Consider the following 19,296-nt stretch of genomic DNA (forward strand, 5'->3'; position numbering starts at 1 on the left):
ACCTTATTTGCATGGTCAGGGATTCTCGTGAGAAAATGAGCATCATATTTGCTTTTGAGCTAGAGGGATCATGATCAAGCCACATGAAACGAAACCTAAATACTGTTTACAACCGCATTAGTTGAGTTATCAATTAAGTTGTTGACAAAAACTTATTCCTCTGAGAGGCCAGGGTTTTCGCTAAGAAAGCACACATTTCCCAAAACTACTATGAGAACAATTTCTTTTTAATGTAAAAACTCTCCTGGTCTTACATACCTGGATTTGTGTACTTTTGATATATTGCCTTAATTTCTTTGGATATATTGCCATATTTTAATATGCACGTATATATACGTTCTTACAGATATCACAAAAAATATTCTAGGCCGTATATATACGGCCTTGCCGCTTAGAGGGTTAAGAAATTTAGGGAAGTCGTAAATTCTGAAAATCAAAAATCTTCCATAAAGTTTCTCCTCTTTCATAAAACTTAAAACAGCTTATAGAAATAATCAGGCTGTCAGAAGTACATTTCGTTTGGTTGAAAATAAGTTTCAACGAAAACTATATGTCGTACAGGAATTACTAATTCCTTTCCCTTAACATAAGTTATACTCATTTAGTCTAACCAGACGGTGCTGTAAATCTCATAATTGGCTTAAGTCGAGCCTCGTTGCTAAGTAACCAGATCTTGCTGTGTCACAAAAACTAGTCTAGGTAAAGAGTGTTAGTAAAATGAACTTTTCAACTTTATGTCGGCTTGGTATATGTGTCAACCAATCAGAGGCGTGAAACCTATTGAACAGGAAAACAGAATAGTAAAGCTGTAGACACACCCACGAATGCACAAATTTAGCTTCTCTAATTGGCTACGGCTTAGATCCTGTCTCGCAGGTGTGAACGGAACTCCCGCATTTTGTGCTTTCTAACTATGCCTCTATGACGTGTATACTACCGTCTGAACGAAGCCTTACTGACTTTCTTTGAATTGATTTAATCGTGTCATTACGATATGACACATGAAATATTGTATCTTACTAAAATTTGAAATGCATTTAGGTTAGTTCATCTTCTTTATCTACCAAAATGTGAACTGAGTTGAGGTTATTCAATATATCACATGCAAATTTTATCAGCACCATTTCTAAATAATGTCCCTACACAAGGCCAAACGATTATCCTGAAGGGTTTCAAATGAAGACGAAGACCTGTAATTTGACAATGAACAGAGAATATGTCTTTGTGATAAGCATTAACATGCTCATATTTTAGTTTCAGCGTTAATTAAAATATATGACTCGGCGATATTTTTAAATCTGACTTTAAATTTTAAAATATTTAAAGGGAGGAGGATAGAGTTAGCCCATACGGGCTATTAGTCTCGAAACGGCATCTTGCGTCGGTTTATTATAAATGTCTGCTTCACTTTTCAGACTGTTGCCACCGAGTATTATCGCCTGTATTATATTTAAAGAAATTAAATAACGAAGAATTGGCATGAAAATATGTGCGTTTCTCGCACTAGTAAAAAAAATGGTATCCTGAGCCATCAAATTCTGAATAACATAGTCCTCTACACTTATATGAGCACCTGGAAGCCCGAATTTGGAGTTTGTCTTATTGTCTATGTCATATTTTATAAAACATTAACGAATTTTTGATTAAAAGACTCAACAGTTTCAGAGCGAGCAGTGGCAACACTGTAGGGAATAAAACATTTTTATCTCCAGCGCACGAGACTTGCTGTCGGAAATACTAAAGATATGCTGTTTTTAAATATTTTTAGTCCAAATGCTGTCGAAATGTGTATGTGTCTGTAAATGAAAAAAAAAAAACTGCACGTTTGCCTGTAATATAAAATTTGAAGTCTTTCAGACTTGTTTTATTTTTTAATTAATTATTTTTCTTTAAGGAACATTTCTTCTAATTACTCTTACCTAACGTTTTCGCTTTTACAATATCAGTCGTATACGGGCTACTTCCTTTCACATTAATAGACATAATAGCCACTTCATATTCCGTGCTAGGCTTAAGTCCTTGGATCCATACAGAGTTAGTCGCAGGGGGATGCACATCAATGTAACTTGCAGCTGGCTCCAGGAGCGACTTGAACCTAATACGGTGCGTCTGGTTATGTCCTCCACTGAAACCAGGAACCCATGTTACCAGAATTGAATCTTTAGTTGTATTAACCACTTTTATTATTATCGGAGGATCGGGAGCACCTAAAGAAGGTAAATGCACTGCTTAATTTTAAGATTACGAAAAAGATACAATTAGGAATTAAAATTAATTAATTTTTCCTAATAAAATTAATCAAACTTCCTAATTAAAATTGATTAGGATATAATTACAAAGTTTAATTTTAATGCTACGTTATAATGTTTAAAAAATACATGATAGGGAGAATACTGACGAAAATTAAATTTCTTCTTTATAGAAACTGAGAATATTGCCTAGAGAGAGGAACTCATTTAGAATCCAGTCGTTTTCGGTTACTTAAAAATGGAACCATATTGTGAAATATAACTGCTTTGCTACGCTTATGAGTTATCTGAAATAATATGACAATAATACGAAAAAAACTTTGCATGAGCAAGGTGCTACATAATTAAAGAAACACAGAAGGTATCCCGGAAACACAATAACTTTTCTCTTACTCCTTTACATTTGATCTGGAACCTATATTTTGAAACTGTTGGGAAATTTGTATTCCCTTTTGCATCTGCGCAGTACTTTCAAAGATAAGAAAGTGCAGCTGTATTAATCGTCTGCAGAAGGCGGAGTTACATATCGTCCTGATGTGCCTTCCATATAGTTCATCATCAAGGATTTCAAAGTGACTGTAGCTGTGGTTCTCTCCATTCGTTGAACTATATTTCCAGATACTGTGTGCTGACATTGATTTAGCTGTCCAATACAGGAACGGCAATAGGAGGTCCTTCAATCTCTCGAACTTCCACCGTACGCCATGATTAGCATGCATTTGCATGCTGTGTTCCGGCTGTGATTATGCCTCAAGCCTGCTTCAAGTAGACTGAGTGCAAAGCAGTGGGTATGGAAGGACAGCATGATATGTGGGAAAAGGGGCGTGGCACTTATCACGTGTACATTAGAAAACATGGGGTGGTTGAGGATGTTTTCCTGAAAATTATAAAATTACACAAAATAAATCGTCAGTCGAAAGAAGGATATCTTAGCTCCTTTTTCACGCAAATTCTCCTCGTGCAGTCTTGATGCTAACAGCTTTGAAGCCTTTGGGAAAATCCCAAATCTCGTATAAAGTCATTCAGCACATGCTGGTCAACGGACGGAATCGTCTTCAATTTAAAAATCTTAGCCGTTGGTGTCAATTCGGTATTCATCAGAATTGTATTCCTGCATTTCTAAAGTTCTTCTCGTACAGTCTTGATGTTAACAGCTCTGAAGCCTTTTGGAAAATCCCAAATCTCGTATAAATTCCTTCAATGCATGCTGGTCAAATCCTTTAGGAACGGAATCGTCTTCAGTTTAAAAATCTCCGCCAATGGGGTCAATTCGGTATTCATCAGAATTGTATTCCTGCATTTCTATAAGAGGGTAATTCTTTGAAAACTGGCATTGGGAGTTCAGCTGAGTGAGGCACTTGGCGTATAGCTGATGGTAAACTAGGATACTTTATTTTACATATGTTTTTCTTGTTATATCCTGCCATTTTCACCATACAAAAGAAACAATCACTTTGAGCTTTCGCTAAATCATAGATATACCAAATAGAAATTTAGAACCTTTTCCCTTTCATCCACATTCATAGACCCTCGACACACTGCTTGCACACTTTGTGAGGAGACCATGATTTATCTCGATAACCAGTTTTCACTTTAAAATAAACTTGCCTGACAAATGTACTAATATTTGTCGTTTTACTGGAAATGGTAAAACTGCCACATATATAACAAAACCAATCGGGGCTTTTTAAGTACTTACGACATGAACTAGTAGAGGCGGACATAATGAAAGGTTTCAGTTCATATGCAGGACCGGATTTACGTATAAGCTACACAAGCTATAGCTTAGGGCCCTGGGGCTTTCTGAGGGGCCCCAAAAAATTAAAATAAAGTATAAAAAGTATTAAAATATATTATTATAAAGGGCCCCATATCTCAAATAGCTTAGGGCTTTATCAAGTCTAAATCTGGCTCTGTTCATATATTAATAAAAATTAAACACTGCTAACCTTGTATACAAACAGCAACTCTGATTCATGTCGGAATGCACTTCACTACATCAGAGCGGCTGATAGTTCACTATAAAGTCTCACTATAGTGTCTCAGGTGTAAGGAAATGAGATTTTTTTTTAAATAATTTTTTGATATTACTTATGTTATATGAAATAATATAGGGAAAGCAATTAATAATACAGTGAGAAACACTCGGGTCAATAGTAGATTTGAAAATGCTCCGAAATAACACCATGGGCCGTTCGAACAAGTGACTAAGAGTATGTGAGGAAAAATAAGCGGGAATCTAACGGTGCATTTACAACATTACAAAGTAAGGTTAGTAATAGTTATGATACATATATAATAACAAGAAGTAAAATAAACTGAGAAGTATATGTTAATACAAATTTAAGATATTACATAACATTATTTATTATTACTACCAGTACAAAAAAAATTTTCGAATACTGAAACAAACGGTAAATAACTTGTCTATGGGATTTTCATTTGCCTGTAGATCTGGCATCTTATCAGCATTCTTTTTCAGAACATTCATAATGGAATAACCTTTAAATAAGTTAGCTATTTCTTTAAAGAATTGTGTTTTCTTTAAAGCTATTTCTTTAACGAATTTTCTTTAAAGAATTATGAAACATTTGCAAAGTAGAGCATTGGAAAGGACCAATCAGAAAAGAGGAAATGGAAGAAAACTTTTATTTGAATTATAAGTTTTCAACGTGTCCACCGTTCTAGATTGTAATGCACTGCATGCAGGAGATTGCTAACAAAGTTGACAAACGTACCATCGCAGGATAAATGTGTATAACTTCACGTTGTAGATCTTCCATTTCTGACAAATCTCGTGGATTTGACGTGAACACCTTAAATTTTACGCAATCCCAGAACCAGAAATCCATCGGAATGGGGTCGGGGCATAGCGGTGTCTACGAAACTGCAAAAAGGGACATAACTATCTTCAGAATGCTGTCGCAGCTCTTACCGAACACATGTGGCAAAGTATGGAGGAGCACCACCTTGCATCCACATAGTGTCATTAAGGACATTTCGCTCCTGCAATTCTGCAACATTGTTGTACAACGAGCACTTGAGTTAGAGGACGTTTTCAAATCGCTAGAAGTGACCTCTTCGAAGAAGTACGAACATAGAACGAATGTACCTGCGATGCTGTAACACACAATCACATTAGCTTCGCATAATGGCGCTGGTGCCACATCGTGAGGATTTTCATTCGCCCTATGTACGCAGTTCTTGTAGTTTGCGTTTCCAGTTACTTTGAAATGCACCTTATGCGTCCATAATATCCGCGGCGGCCACCTGTTATCTGCATATATCCTGAAAACGAAAAAATTCGCAAAGTCCTCACGCTGTTGTGGTTTTCGGCACATCCAAACTGTGGGCAACACTTCTTGCAGTATGCAATAGATCGGCAGTGATTGTATCCAACAACTTCAACATAAACACATTGGCTGTCCGGATCGTGGTCTATCACATGTGTGTCCAGGTTTCTTCAAATTTGTTTATCAAATCACGTACAGCTTTTTTTAGTGGAAGATGGGCCTCATCATAGTTTATTTGATTTCGCCGATAAACATGCATTGCTTCAACAGCAGTTTCCCCATTCAGATAAAGCAGCTTTACCTACTCACCCTGATAGTTTTCTTGTAAGTTTCATCTGGTTAAGCCCTTTCGGCCACCTGATAGGGAAACATCTTCTCACACTGGTTATTAAAGGTTTTCTACAGGGTTTTCACTGGTTCTTACAATGCTTTGTAAATGTTTTACGCCAGCAACTTTCGTCATACGTATAACCTTTCAAGGCCGTTTTTGGTTTTTCTGGTTTCAATTTGCGCAGGAAAGTTTTGGGTGCTGCCTTTCGAAAATGGCAAAATATTTTCATAGCAACCGTGATAACCCTGTTGTTTTAAATCCCCGCAATCTCGAGCGCGTATGAAATTTCTTTTCGAATGGTTGAGTAGATAAACCGCTAGGGGTCGTCTATCGGGGTAGTTTTACATGTATAATATTGTCTACAATAGTTCGCCTCCACTTAATGCAATAGAATATTCTGATTAATTTGTAATACAAACCACAATGATGTTTCTACATTCAAAACATGTTCTCTCTTCAAGAATCTTGTATGCTCATATCATTTCACTCGTGGTATCATCCCATGCTCGTGATATCAGCATGCATTTTATGTAACCCGGAAGTATATCGGGAATTCAAATACGCATTTTTATGGTGTACAGTAATGTGCATTTATATTACATAGCATATACCCAGTGTCCCCTTTATGTATTGCATTACACTGTTTATCAGTAGCACACCATAATAGTGTCTCTTTGCTGAAAATTTGTACCTTCTCAAGAGCCTTGTTTGCTCATGCTTTATTATTATTATTATTATTATTTATTAGTAACAAAATAATGCTGTCTGTACTGTAATCCCAGCCCTTGGCTGTGGTTTGGCCGAAGTAGATCAACTCCGATGAGGAGGTGGAAATCCCGTATGGAGAATAATCTAGGTACATTAAAACAATATAAAATATTGAATGAATCAAAACCCTCTTTAATTAAATATTTGTGGCAGACTGCACTTAGCGTATGATTACACATTACTTACTGTCTGGTAGCAAATTTACTTCAGCCGTGGCAAATCCTATTTCATTTCTAGCGATGCATTTGTATTCGCCAAAATCTTTCGTATTGACATCTGCGATTGTTAAATTTCCTTGCCAAGTCAAGTAGTCCAGTTTTCTCACTTCGCTTGTCATTCTGTCATTTCCGTGGGAGACAATTACGCCTTCAAAGGACCATGAAAAACTAACATCCGGAATTCCTTCTGCTTTGCAGTACAGTTGAGCACTTTTACCCCTATCACTTAATACAGATTTGTAAGTTTCTGAACCTTTTATAATCGGCTCATCTAAAAAATAAAGAAATGAATTTAAATGAAATATATCTATAAAACAAGGAAAATTTGTAATTATTTCATGAATTCAATATGAATCAACAAATTCTTAAGACAACGCATAATTTATAAATATTATCATTGTAGTATGTTCGTAATTTTGTTTAAAAATATATCTATAAAACAAGGAAAATTTGTAATTATTTCATGAATTCAATATGAATCAACAAATTCTTAAGACAACGCATAATTTATAAATATTATCATTGTAGTCTGTTCGTAATTTTGTTTAAAATGGTATGCTTCCATATAACAACATTTATGATATATACATATATATATGTATATAATTTTATAGTTATAATTTGTTTTATATGTTATATAATTTTCGAATATTTAAAAAAATATTAATAGGAGATTTGGCTTTATAACTTATAAAGATGTTTCATCAACAGATACTTATCAAGTACTTATTTTCTTCATAATTTGGCAAAATAAACAAGCTATATGATATTAGTAAACAAGTCTTTATTTTCTTATTGATAAAGCCGCTCTAAAACACAAAGAGAAATAAACGGATTTTCTCTGCTTAAGAATGATTTAAAATCATTCCTTTCTAACATAATTGCTTTCAAGCTCCTCTTCTTTTGCAAATTGGAATTATAGAGTTCAGTATCCTAATATAGCTAGAACTTTAGATAAGGATTACAGCCGAAAACATCGCGGAGGAAACAACGCAAGGAGAAAAACGTCGTCGCACAAAATATCGTGGGAGAAAATAAAGCAAATAGAAAACATCGCAGTTCTAAAACATCGCAGTACAAAATATCGTGGTCGAAAATAAAGCGGTTCACAAACTTCGCAGTTTAAAAACATCGTCATCGAAAATATCGTGGTAAAAAATAAAGTACCTACAAATCATCGCATGACGATAACATCGCAAGCATGCGTAGTTCAGGCTTTAATAACTGTAAATGGATATTCGCATAATGGTTTGTGAGCGCAAAATGGAAAGATGGATAATTTTTACTTTCATTTTTTATTACCTAATAAATTTATAAAAAACAAAATAAGAAATTTAAACAAAAAATAAATAATTTTTACTACAAGAATATCAGATTAACAAAAAGAATAATCTGATAATTTTTTTATAGATAAAGTCATGCAGTTATTCTTTTTCTAATCTTTTTTAGATTATACTTTACATGAAAAATTACCAGTAAATCTTTATAAAAATAATTTGTTAATGACTTTTGTTAGTTAACTACGTCAGTTTAAAATTCTATTTTAAATGCTATAAATTGCATCAATTTTCTATGCTTAAGTTTCCATTTTACATTTTCAGCAAATATTTATTAGTTAATAAAAAAGTATGAAAGGAAAAATTATCCTACTTTCCATTTTGCGCTCATAAATCATTATGCGAGTATCTTTTCACAGTTATTAAAGCCTGAAAAACGCATGTCTGCGATGTTATCGTCATGCGATGATTTGTAGGTACTTTGTTTTTTACCACGATTTTTTCGACGACGATGTGTTTAAGCTGCGAATTTTTGGACCGCTTTATTTTCGACGACGATGTTTTGCCACCAAACGATGTTTTAGAATTGCGATGTTTTCTCTTTATTTTCTCCCGCGATGTTTTGTGCAACGACGATTTCGCCTTGCCTTGTTTTCTCGGCAATGTTTTCGTCCGCGATGGTTTCAGCGGACACCTTAGAGAAGATCTGTAATGTTACTTATTTCAAATATTTAACATCACAGTTCAGTTTTTTAATTACAATTAATTAATTAATTAATTTTTTCACACGTTGTAGTGAAACGTTTTCAAAGACGATTTCCAGCAGTTTAAAAAAAAAATGCCATTGATCTTCTGTGAATGTCATCGTTTTAGATGATATAATTGTAGGTGCCATTCAGTGATAATGGTATTTACGTCTCATAACATCTAATGCGTTTAGAGGTGGTCTGTATGAGAATTTTCACTGTATTTTTTTATTAAAATACCCTCCTTATTACTCCATTGATTCTCAGAGTACTGAATGGAAAAATTCAGTCTATTTCGTTCAGTTCTAATTTTATAAAGAGACACCTGTTTAATTTTACTAAGTGTTACAAATATTTCTAAACTCAGTAATTTATTGAATAATTTGTTATAAAATAAGTAGCCTCGCTCAAAATATTTCCTTGCAAATGTTAACTTTTCTTTGCGTTTTTTTATTTGACAGTTCCATCCAAAGATGCACTTAAAATTTTGTACATGATTTAATTTCACTGTCCCTATTTCTAGGTACAAAATGCTGTCTGAAAAGAAACCTAACTAATCTTTGCTAAATCTCTCTAGCCTCTAAAAGTATGCGTCTGAAACACGTGATCCCGTGATTATTTCGGATTCCACAAATACACATTTATATTCATGATCTTGCAGAATGGCATTAAGTATATACGTGTCGCCTATTCGTAAAATTCAGGAATATACAAACCGTAAGACTTCTTTACATCATGTTCTAAAGCCAGACTTTACACTAATATACGAGATTTGTATTAAGCTATAATCTAAGCAGAGTATCAATTTGTATTAAGCTATAATAAACTAAGCAGGGTATAAAACCATATAATAACCTTACTTCACAGACTTCCTATTTGATACAAATAAAATTGAATACGTACGTTTTATTGTTGGAAGAATACTATGGCTATATAATGTTACGAATTTTGTACATAGATAGATAATTTTAGTGAAATTGTTATATTTTCCCCTATACTGTAACATTCAAATCTAGAGAGACGAAGCTCTGCCAGAAAAATAAGAATACATTGGCAAGTCTATTTAACATTGATTGAATTGCCATCTCGCTAATTTGGCGAGAAATAGCCAAAAGTCGGCAAACTTGACGACCATTTGGCGACACTTTGGTCCGGTCCCTGTATCGCCGTAATAGGCATTGTAATTGAATAACTGCAATTGATTCCTATATTAGCTGTACTCGTATCTGGCCCTTATATATGCCTTCCAGTAATTTCGAGAAGTACTAGAATTTTCTGGGCGGCCGGTTGAAAACTGCATAAGGCCGGAGAAAGCACCTGCTCTCAGTTATTCTTGTGAGTTGTTATTTCAGAGCGTTTTCGGAGTATTGAGATATCCGAGAAAGTTTCGTTTTTCAGATGCGCTTTGCATTTCATTGTGTTTAACGTTTGAAGTGTAACCATTGATTGTGTTCTGGTATACTGAGAACACTTGTACGAGTATTTCTGTGGAAAGTTCCAGAACTCTGAAGTGTTTCTTTTGATAAAATAATTTTTATCAACCTATCATCCGACTTGTGTGCATTCAATCTATTACAAACCGATACTCACTCAACAATAGTAATGAGGAAGGAATTTTCGAAAACGATTCAAAGAAGGATAATGGTGCGTAACAAATGCTTTGAGTCTGAGGATATAGGTAATGGCTATGAAGCTGCACTCTGTATGTTTAACATGCTATATGTTATGCACTTCATGCCTACGTTGTATAGCACGTTCTGAGTGAATAAGGTATTTACGAATTTTTAATCTTTCTTAGAAAACTCCTCTAATAATTTAGTAGTTGTTGAATTATGTCATACATACGCTTAACAAGAAGGAGAATCTTCCAAGTATCTGAATTTCCAACACCGTTATCTGCAATGCAGGTGAACTCTCCAGATGCGTCTCTCGTTACGTTCTTCACAATCAAAATAGACCTCCCAAAACTCGGCTTTAGAGTCTCTGTTCGTCCATTCATATCAAAGTTATCTCGTTTCCACTTCAGAGCATCACTGGGTAGGGGATAACCATCACCCCGGCATTCAAGTTTCACGATAGTTCCTGGTTCGGCTACTATCGTATTTTCAGATTCGTCTATTTTCTTAAATATGATAGCAGGATCTAAATAAACAGAAAAAATTTTATTTGCAATAACTGAAAATAATTTGCTCGAAATGCGTTTGGTATGACAGATCATATATGAAGTCATAAAAAAATTTATTTCTGCCATGGTTGCGGCATCATAATGTATACGGAGGCTAGATAAATTCACACTGACAGAGCTGGATATAAATCGGAGCCAAGAAAAGTTAACAGTGAGTGATTGTCATAGATACTTACAGTGAACGGCATAACATATGCCTCAGTCACAGATTCAAAGTATTGCGTCAAGATTAATGTATTGTATCGTAAAGTATTGTAATGCATAATTAATATATTATACTGCAAAGTTAACATATTGTTACAAGCTCTGTACATGCGTAAATAATTTTAACGAAATTATGTGTAAATTGTAGTAGCTCTTGAATAATGTAACATGAAAGTCCTCAAGAGTGTGAAGCATTACCGGAAAAACAGGGTTGTAGGAGCTAAGTTCATTTAGCATTGAGGTAATGCAAGATAGCGCCAAACCAATGTAGTTTTGGCGACCGATTTTTGTCGCCAAATTCGGCGATCATTTAGTAACATTTTGATCGTATACCTAGCGCAGGGGCATGCTAATCTTCTCTGTATCGTTCCAATTTTAGTATATGTACTGCCAAAGCAAGTACTGATCGTACACCTATGTAACTGTAATCGGTCCGATCCCTATATAGCTGCAAATGTTAACAATTTCTAGAAATCGTAGGTACTGGAAATTTCTCAGCGGACGGGAGAATACTACACTCGCGTGCGAAATTAAGAGAATTTGTACATTATGTGGAATTTCTAAGAAACTAATGGGCAGGTTTTAACGAAATTTGGCATGAATATTTAGGTATAACAGAGAAAGAGAAGCGCCAAAAGTCATTTTATGAAGGCATGATTATCAGCAAAATTCATAGGGCAGGGATGTCCAAAATACCCGTTGTGATATCGAACTAAAAATGAGTCTAGTTTGGGGCATTTTGCTTTAAATATCTGCTTACGTCTTGCACTTGAGATACAATTAAACAGTTAATGTGTCATTTTTTTAACTGTGTTTCACTGCATCTCGCAATTAAAAGCTTTCTGGTTCACTATTATTTGATTATGATCTGAAATTGACAACATCTCGGGAACATACCATAATCATTTCAGCAATTCAGCTTACTTCCATGATATCTAAATTTAAATACTACTTCTACAGTAATCAACAGACTAACATAATGATTAAAATTTGAAAATTAGTATCATACTCACAAAGGACTTTTAATACGATAGTTATCACTGATTCTCCAACATCATTCTTAGCTTCACAGGAATATGTTCCAGTTTGTGACCTTTCTGCAGCTGTTATATTAAGGACTGGTCCTTCCCAAACAGTGTCGTTATCTTTTGTCCATCTATATGTAACTTTGTCCGGGTTCGCTTTCGCGGTAACATCAATGACAATAGACTCATTTTCTTTAACTTCAAAAACCTTTGAATCCGATATTTCGAACACAGGTTTATCTGAAAAGTAGTTTATTCTACATAAACTGAAGCTGAAACAATGCAATTAAACTGTTTTCTAACTTTAACTACTAATTAATGAAACTAAAGTAAAGTGGTATATTTCTTTATCAGTTTCAAAATTTTTGATTTTTTTTTAAATTGGAAAATCAATAAAAAGCAAAATTTCGATACTGTTGTTATGAATTTTGTAAGTATGCAAATAATTTTAATGAACTCCTACGTAAAACCGTAGTAAAGTCCTACGTAAAACCGTAGTAAAATCTTACGTAAAATTCTGGTAAAATCCTACGTAAAATTGTGAATTGTGGTAAAATCATACGTAAAATTGTGAGAGAGAAACAGCATAATAAAATTACTGTGCTCTGTCTCTCTCTCTCTCTATCTTTTCTCTAAATATAATTACTATATTCTCTCTCTATACATACATTATTGCCTAAAGTAAAATTATTATTCTATACTTTAAAAGAAAAAGAAAAAGCGTTATTGCTACATGGAATAAAAACACTGTAGTTTAGAATTGTACTGTAAAGAACAAGAGGGACAACTCAAAGGTATTCAAATTGCCACAGAGAAATACAACGGTAAAACCGAAAGAGCATTTTACTATTCAGAGAACATAAAGAAAATTTCTAAATTGAAATAATCCCTGAAATTGTATCTTACATGTATTATTTTTTGAGCAATTTTATTGCAAATGTTAATTATTAATGATAATTAATTATTGGGACTGGATTCTTACATAAATTGTAAAAAACTTGTGGTTATCTGACTTCGAAATAAAACTTTGTAAAAAACGTAAAATCTCCTTCACAAATATAATTCATTACTGAAACCAGCTTGAACTGAAAAAAACTTGACATAACTTACATAACATAACACAGGAACTTAACAGGAACAGCGGTTTAGCTGGAATTGGACTTCTCTCAGCTATTACCACACAGCTTGCCTTTCACGTATTCCACACGGAAACTGGGTGAGAAGACCACTGATATGTAGTCCTCATTAAGTCTGCTCGGTTTCTTTTTAGACTGAGCCAGATTCTCGTACGATTCAGTAAGCTACTCCAGACTTGACCTCAACTCTGGCAAAATGCACTAAGTTATTGGACTTAAAACGGATCTTTTCTGTAGTATCCACTTCACCGCAGGACATGACCGGACCTCTTCCAACAAAAATTCAGCCTCTCTGACGGTACTGGCAGCCACCTACTCTGCTTAGTGAGGAGTCTGCACAAATCCGTATTGTGCTGCTATAGCAGCAACCTCCGTCTATTATTGGTGGTGATCACCGCTACTTCACTAATATGCCAATTTCTCGTCAATATTTAACAATTAGCAACTGAACATTCTGCGTTTAAGGTTTTGATAAAATTTAATTAGGATTTTGAATAAAGGAAATTTCTAACTAATGCATTTGACAACATTATAATTTTTTTCCTAAACGACATATGAGTACTCGCATATATGACGAAAACGTTTGCAAATGTAACTCATAATGTTACCAATCGTTCTGATGTCTACTCGGAATATAATGCTTTAATACCTCGAATAACCTAATTGAAGATTAAGCTAGATTATTTGAATATAGTAAAGCATATTAAAGCTATCTACCTAATAGAAAGGATGGTTTCATGGAGGATTTTTCTGTGGGAAATTGGCTCGTATTTACGTTACACTTGGAAAAATCTTTGAATGCAAACCATTCAGCCAACGCTCGCCTAAGATCGAACACAAGTAGAATTCCAAATAGTCGGCGGTGTGAACTATTCCGCCAGTGTTAGGACTAGCCTTATGGAAGCCTTATGGAAAACAAACATCGGACATATGATAGTGTTAGCAACAACATGTAACATGAATACTCAAAACGCAATTTTCTTTTAATCATTCAGCGTTTCTGAGCCGCAAATTTTACGCACTGAAGAAACTGCCATGAATAACAACAACTAAGCGATTTACAACAAAAGTCACCATGTAATGGCAGTTTGTATAAACTTTATAAGAGTAGAAATTTCAGAATTTGCATAGATCGGATTTAAAATATAGAACTCAACAAAATTTACTGTGGAAACAGTAACTGTCAACTTAACAGCTAAATTGGATTGACAGTACCCTTGGCAGAACATGTGTTATTGGCACATGTTCCTTGTTAGGAACATGTGCTTGTTAGGAACAACAACTTTCAATATTAATACATTGCAATATTACGCGAAAACGCATACGCCATTATAGTAGTAATTTATGCTTTGGTAATAATGCAATCTGCTTTATGAAATAATTGAACGTTTGTATAAATGTAATGCATACTGAACTGTGAAGAATTAAATCACTTCAATTTCTTGCAATTTCTAGTAGTATTTTACTTGAGAGATTTTTGCTGCAATTCGAGCTTGCTGGTTATTTCCCATTAGGTAAATCAATCATTTTTAGCTCACGAAAGGTTATAATGTGATACATTTATCACATAATATCTTCTTTCAGTTGTATTTCAATCTATAGATTCTGCTCGCTAACAAATGTCTTTAATTGTCCTTAAAGGTTTTCGATTGAACTTAAAACTGCTGCATAGCCATTCTAGCACTCCAATCTCATTTTCTTTGAATCAGTTTTTGAACTGAATAGTAACATAACAAGATACAGAGTATCCAGTTGAAATACAGTAATCATTAATGATAAATGAGTTCAAAAGCTGAAGGTAATTGAATTTATCACTGGTGTATTATTTGCTGATTGAAGTGCTATTAATCAAACAAAATCTTCGCATACCTTTTCTATCATATATCTCCATAACTTAACACTAACTGAATCTGTATCAATAAGTTATGTACAGTCATAGAGTAAGTCTTCTCCACTTCTTTTTCTGAGTAATTTCATTTCATATTTATGAAATACGAATATTGTGATTTTGTCATACAACTAACAGTGTTTATCCATCTGATCAATATACATTTCACACCGTTCCAATGTTTTGTCTTTGTTTGATGGATAATAAAGGTTTTCGTTTTTTCTGGCATTAAACTTAAACTTTGAAGTCTGCATCGAACAGTCATGTTTATACCACATTGTATGCAAATCATTTTGGTTTTCTCATGATTTTGTTTCTGTTATCAAAGCACAGTTTTTTTAATCTTTTCTGTAACTGCATGTTGTTTTGAATCGTTTCCCGCCTTTGTTTGCTTTCAAATAAATTACTCGTTTTACATCTATTCAGTCAACATTTTTATCTCTCTTGTCATTCTAATTAAGTTACAGAGCAGATAGATATAAACATTAAAAAAAAAAAAGACATAAAAATATAAAGATGAATTTACCGATAATCAACTCTGTAAGATCTTTTACTATCCATTTTTCGAAAAATTGAACTTACTTATGACAGAAATTTATTTGTGGCATTGCAACATTTGACAGATTTTAACTTTCGAGTTCAAGAAATCACTTCTCTATATGCAAGTTAGTTGTATCGTTGAGGTTCTGTCTCACAAAAATCTTTAGGATTACTTGCTCCAGATAAGAATCCTCTGCGCATACCTGCTGCATATTTTCTCCTACTTTTATTTAAATGTAACACTTTACATGGTAAAGATAATCCTTTAGGGTGAACTGCATACTATTTTGCATAAAAGTATTTTTCTAGTGAAATATAACTAATGGGATTTTCTTTAAAATAATGAATCATTTAGATTTTGTAACACATATTATCTAAAAAGATTCTACAATTTTAGTTATTAGTTTATATCAAGCAACCCAAAATGTCCGTTAACACTTGAAAATTCAATAGTTCACTGTATAATGTAGGTAAAGTTTCACCGCTTTACCTACATTATTCAGTGAAATATTGAACTGACAAACATGTTTGAAATGTCATGGGGTTTTAATGAAAGCAAAAGAAGTGCTTAAAATGGCAAACAGATGGCGCTTCATATGATAACCAAAGCAATAATTAGCATAAAAAATGGTTTTTAGCAAAGACAATGTTCTTTATAACAAATGTTCATTATATCGGCCGTCATCAACAGTACCTATAGTCTAGTGGGCAATGTTGTGACAGCACTGCACAGCATATCTGTGGGTATAGTGAGAAACTGTCGCCAGATTTTGTCTTTTAGCATCCCAAATGAGGTCAGACGATCGCGGTAGACTTGAGATTTCAGTCCCCCCCCGGGGGTCGACGTAGAGAACTCTGCGAAGCTACTGGTTACGATCTGTACCTAGGCAATCTCGGCCACGGGGGTATAAAATTTATGAACTTGGTGGTTCTGAAGGCTCTGCGAAAGGTCACTTATTGGCCGGCCCCGGAGTCTGGCACGTCCTAGCGCGGCGTGGTTCTAGTAACCCGGGGGTCTCCCCCGGGGTCGCTGGGTAATGTCCCGCTGCGACGGGCTCGCCCAAGCGACTGGTAGGAGCATTAGACGACCGGTGCTGCCTGGGGTGCGTCCCCAGGTGGTGCGCTGCTCTCCTGGAGGGTAATAGTGGAGGTTGAACCACCATGATGTGCCCAAAGGGGGAGTGGACCCGGAATGAGATTGAGTTCTCGATACGGGGAATGCCCTAATCTTCTTCTTCTTCTTCTTGAGATTTCAGAGGCCAAGACTAGGGATCAGCCAGACTAGGACCTAGACTATCAGCCAGACTAGGGATGATGCGATTCTGTAACATATCAATGAACCTCACATCCATCACACTGAAACTTTAAATAGCAGAATCACGTATTTCCTCGAGGAAAAACGCTCCGATCACGATTAATGTAATAAATCCACATCACTCTGTGTCACACCCGGAGGTGATTATAGAAAAATTGATAAAGTTATGAAGAGATTTATTCTGTCTCTCACTGCAGTTCATTTCATACACGATTCTCATGTGACGTCACTGAAATTTTGTTGCCCAGCTCCACATGTGGGCCTTTTTTACCTTTTTTTTTTTTTTTTTTTTTTTTTTTTTGGAGGAGGGGCTTTCAGTAAAACCTCTTACTATTTCAAGCATGTGTGCCAATTTTTACCTCTGTACCTACATTATTTTGTGAATTATTGAATTTTCAAATGTTAACTGACTTTTGGGTCACCCGTTATTTATAATACGCTGGTCTCATGCAGCTAATTTTACATTTTAAAACTAAAAAGCAAAAGGACAGAATTCACTCACAAAAGATATTCAAAATAATTGAATCGAGTATACTGCGCTGGATAGCTTCATTTGTGGCTTGGCATGTGTACTTGGATGCATCATCACTGGCAGTGACATTCAATGAATACACCGACTTCGAGGAAAAGCCACCATTTTCCGCAGCAGCTGCTACAGAATGCACAGTAGGTGCCAGCGGTACACCTGTTTCTGCTTCTTTCCACCAAGTAATATTCGCAGCTGGATTACTACCATCAGACTCACAGATAAGACGTACCTGAAAGAACAAAAAAGTAAATTAAAGATATTTCTTACAATGAAACATACGCCTGACAAGTCAGATGAGAAAATGTTCAAAGCTAACTTGAAACATTATAAGGGTACGATTATGAAGTTGCTTATGTGGCCCTTAACGGGCCACATAAGCAACAAAGGAACAAAATTAAGCCTCTAAGAGTACACATGACTTTGACCAGCTAGCAGGTGATTCCATGAACGGTCGAGAAAGTGAGATAAAAGTGAGGAGAGCATTGTCTCTTGTACTGCATGTGGGCCAATCAGATTGATAGCGACGGGAGACGAAAGTCACTATCCGCCAAGAAAACAAGTAAACGTCGGCAGTGAAAGCAAAGTTACGAAGTTGTGGTCTTTAAGCATGTGGGAAGCAAATGGTATGATCAAATTATCCTCTGGAATGATCTGGTAATTGAGAACTCCTGAAACATTTTCAGCATCCCAGCTAGCTCCAGTTTTTAAGAAACTATTTAGTAATATGATGCACTATTGGATAGATTTTCAAGTCATAATTGATGAGGTCACTTCTTATCAGGTAATGAGTATTTATAATTCTTAGAATCTTATTTTGTACTACATTGGTTATCATAAATTAAGGAAAAATCACAAAAATCACGATTACTGAAAAAGTTACATGTAGAATTTTATGAAACTTACCCACAATATACAACACATAGTAAGGTATCAAATAACATAAAAAGAAATTACCAGACAATTATGGTAGTATAGAAATTCGCACATGTATAAAATGAACAAATCGAAGATGTCAGTTAGCTATAGTAAAAGTACCTTCAATATGGAATATAATCGTCTCTAGAAGCAATACAGCACATTCAGCGATGTGTGATGCTTTCAATTATGCGGTCTATCAGTTCCATAGGAAGCGAGAGCCATCGTTCTTGCAAAGCAGTTGCAAGCGCGGCAAGGGTCTAAGGGGGCGGATTGAGAGCAGCTAGACGTCTCCCTAAAACATTCCAAACGTGCTCGATAGGTTCAAGTCCGGGGATCGAGCTGGCCACTCCATGGCATTATTTTTTCCTGTTGAAGATAATCATATACGATGCGAGCCCTGTGTGGTCTTGCATTGTCGTCCTGTAACAGGAAAGCATCACCTATTGCCCCGGCAAATGGGTGCACATAAGCATCAAGGATGTCATCTCTATAAACATGAGCATTCACGGTTCCCCTTGGAAAAACATGGAGGTCTGTGCGTCCACCCAAACAGATGCCACCCCAAACACAGACACTGCTTCTTCCGTATGTATCTCTTTCACGGATGATAACGGGTTCTAGGTTTTCTCCATATCAAATAACGCCTATTATCGCTTTCTAGACTAAACTTGGAC

The 19,296-nt window shown here is 35.1% G+C and overlaps 1 protein-coding gene and 1 non-coding gene across 2 annotated transcripts in view; both read right to left on the reverse strand.

Annotated features, from left to right (window-relative positions):
- The window catches only part of LOC118195164 (nephrin-like), a 393,767-nt gene that overhangs the window by 14,798 nt on the left and 359,673 nt on the right, over positions 1-19,296 (reverse strand). Inside the window, exons 13-17 of the mRNA XM_085827181.1 lie at positions 17,678-17,933; positions 12,285-12,536; positions 10,728-11,024; positions 6,828-7,130; positions 1,920-2,207 (exon numbers count right to left, since the gene is read on the reverse strand). Coding sequence (XP_085683307.1) covers positions 1,920-2,207; positions 6,828-7,130; positions 10,728-11,024; positions 12,285-12,536; positions 17,678-17,933 — 1,396 coding nt within the window. The remainder of the gene's footprint in view (positions 1-1,919; positions 2,208-6,827; positions 7,131-10,727; positions 11,025-12,284; positions 12,537-17,677; positions 17,934-19,296) is intronic.
- On the reverse strand, positions 11,567-11,674 carry LOC118195166 (U6 spliceosomal RNA). Its single transcript, XR_004759206.1, has one exon. It is a non-coding gene; the product is annotated as a U6 spliceosomal RNA (small nuclear RNA).

This window comes from Stegodyphus dumicola, chromosome 11, assembly GCF_044657685.1.
Source record: "Stegodyphus dumicola isolate Sdum_Otavi_A_Nest chromosome 11, ASM4465768v1".
Classification (NCBI taxonomy): Eukaryota; Metazoa; Arthropoda; class Arachnida; order Araneae; family Eresidae; genus Stegodyphus; species Stegodyphus dumicola.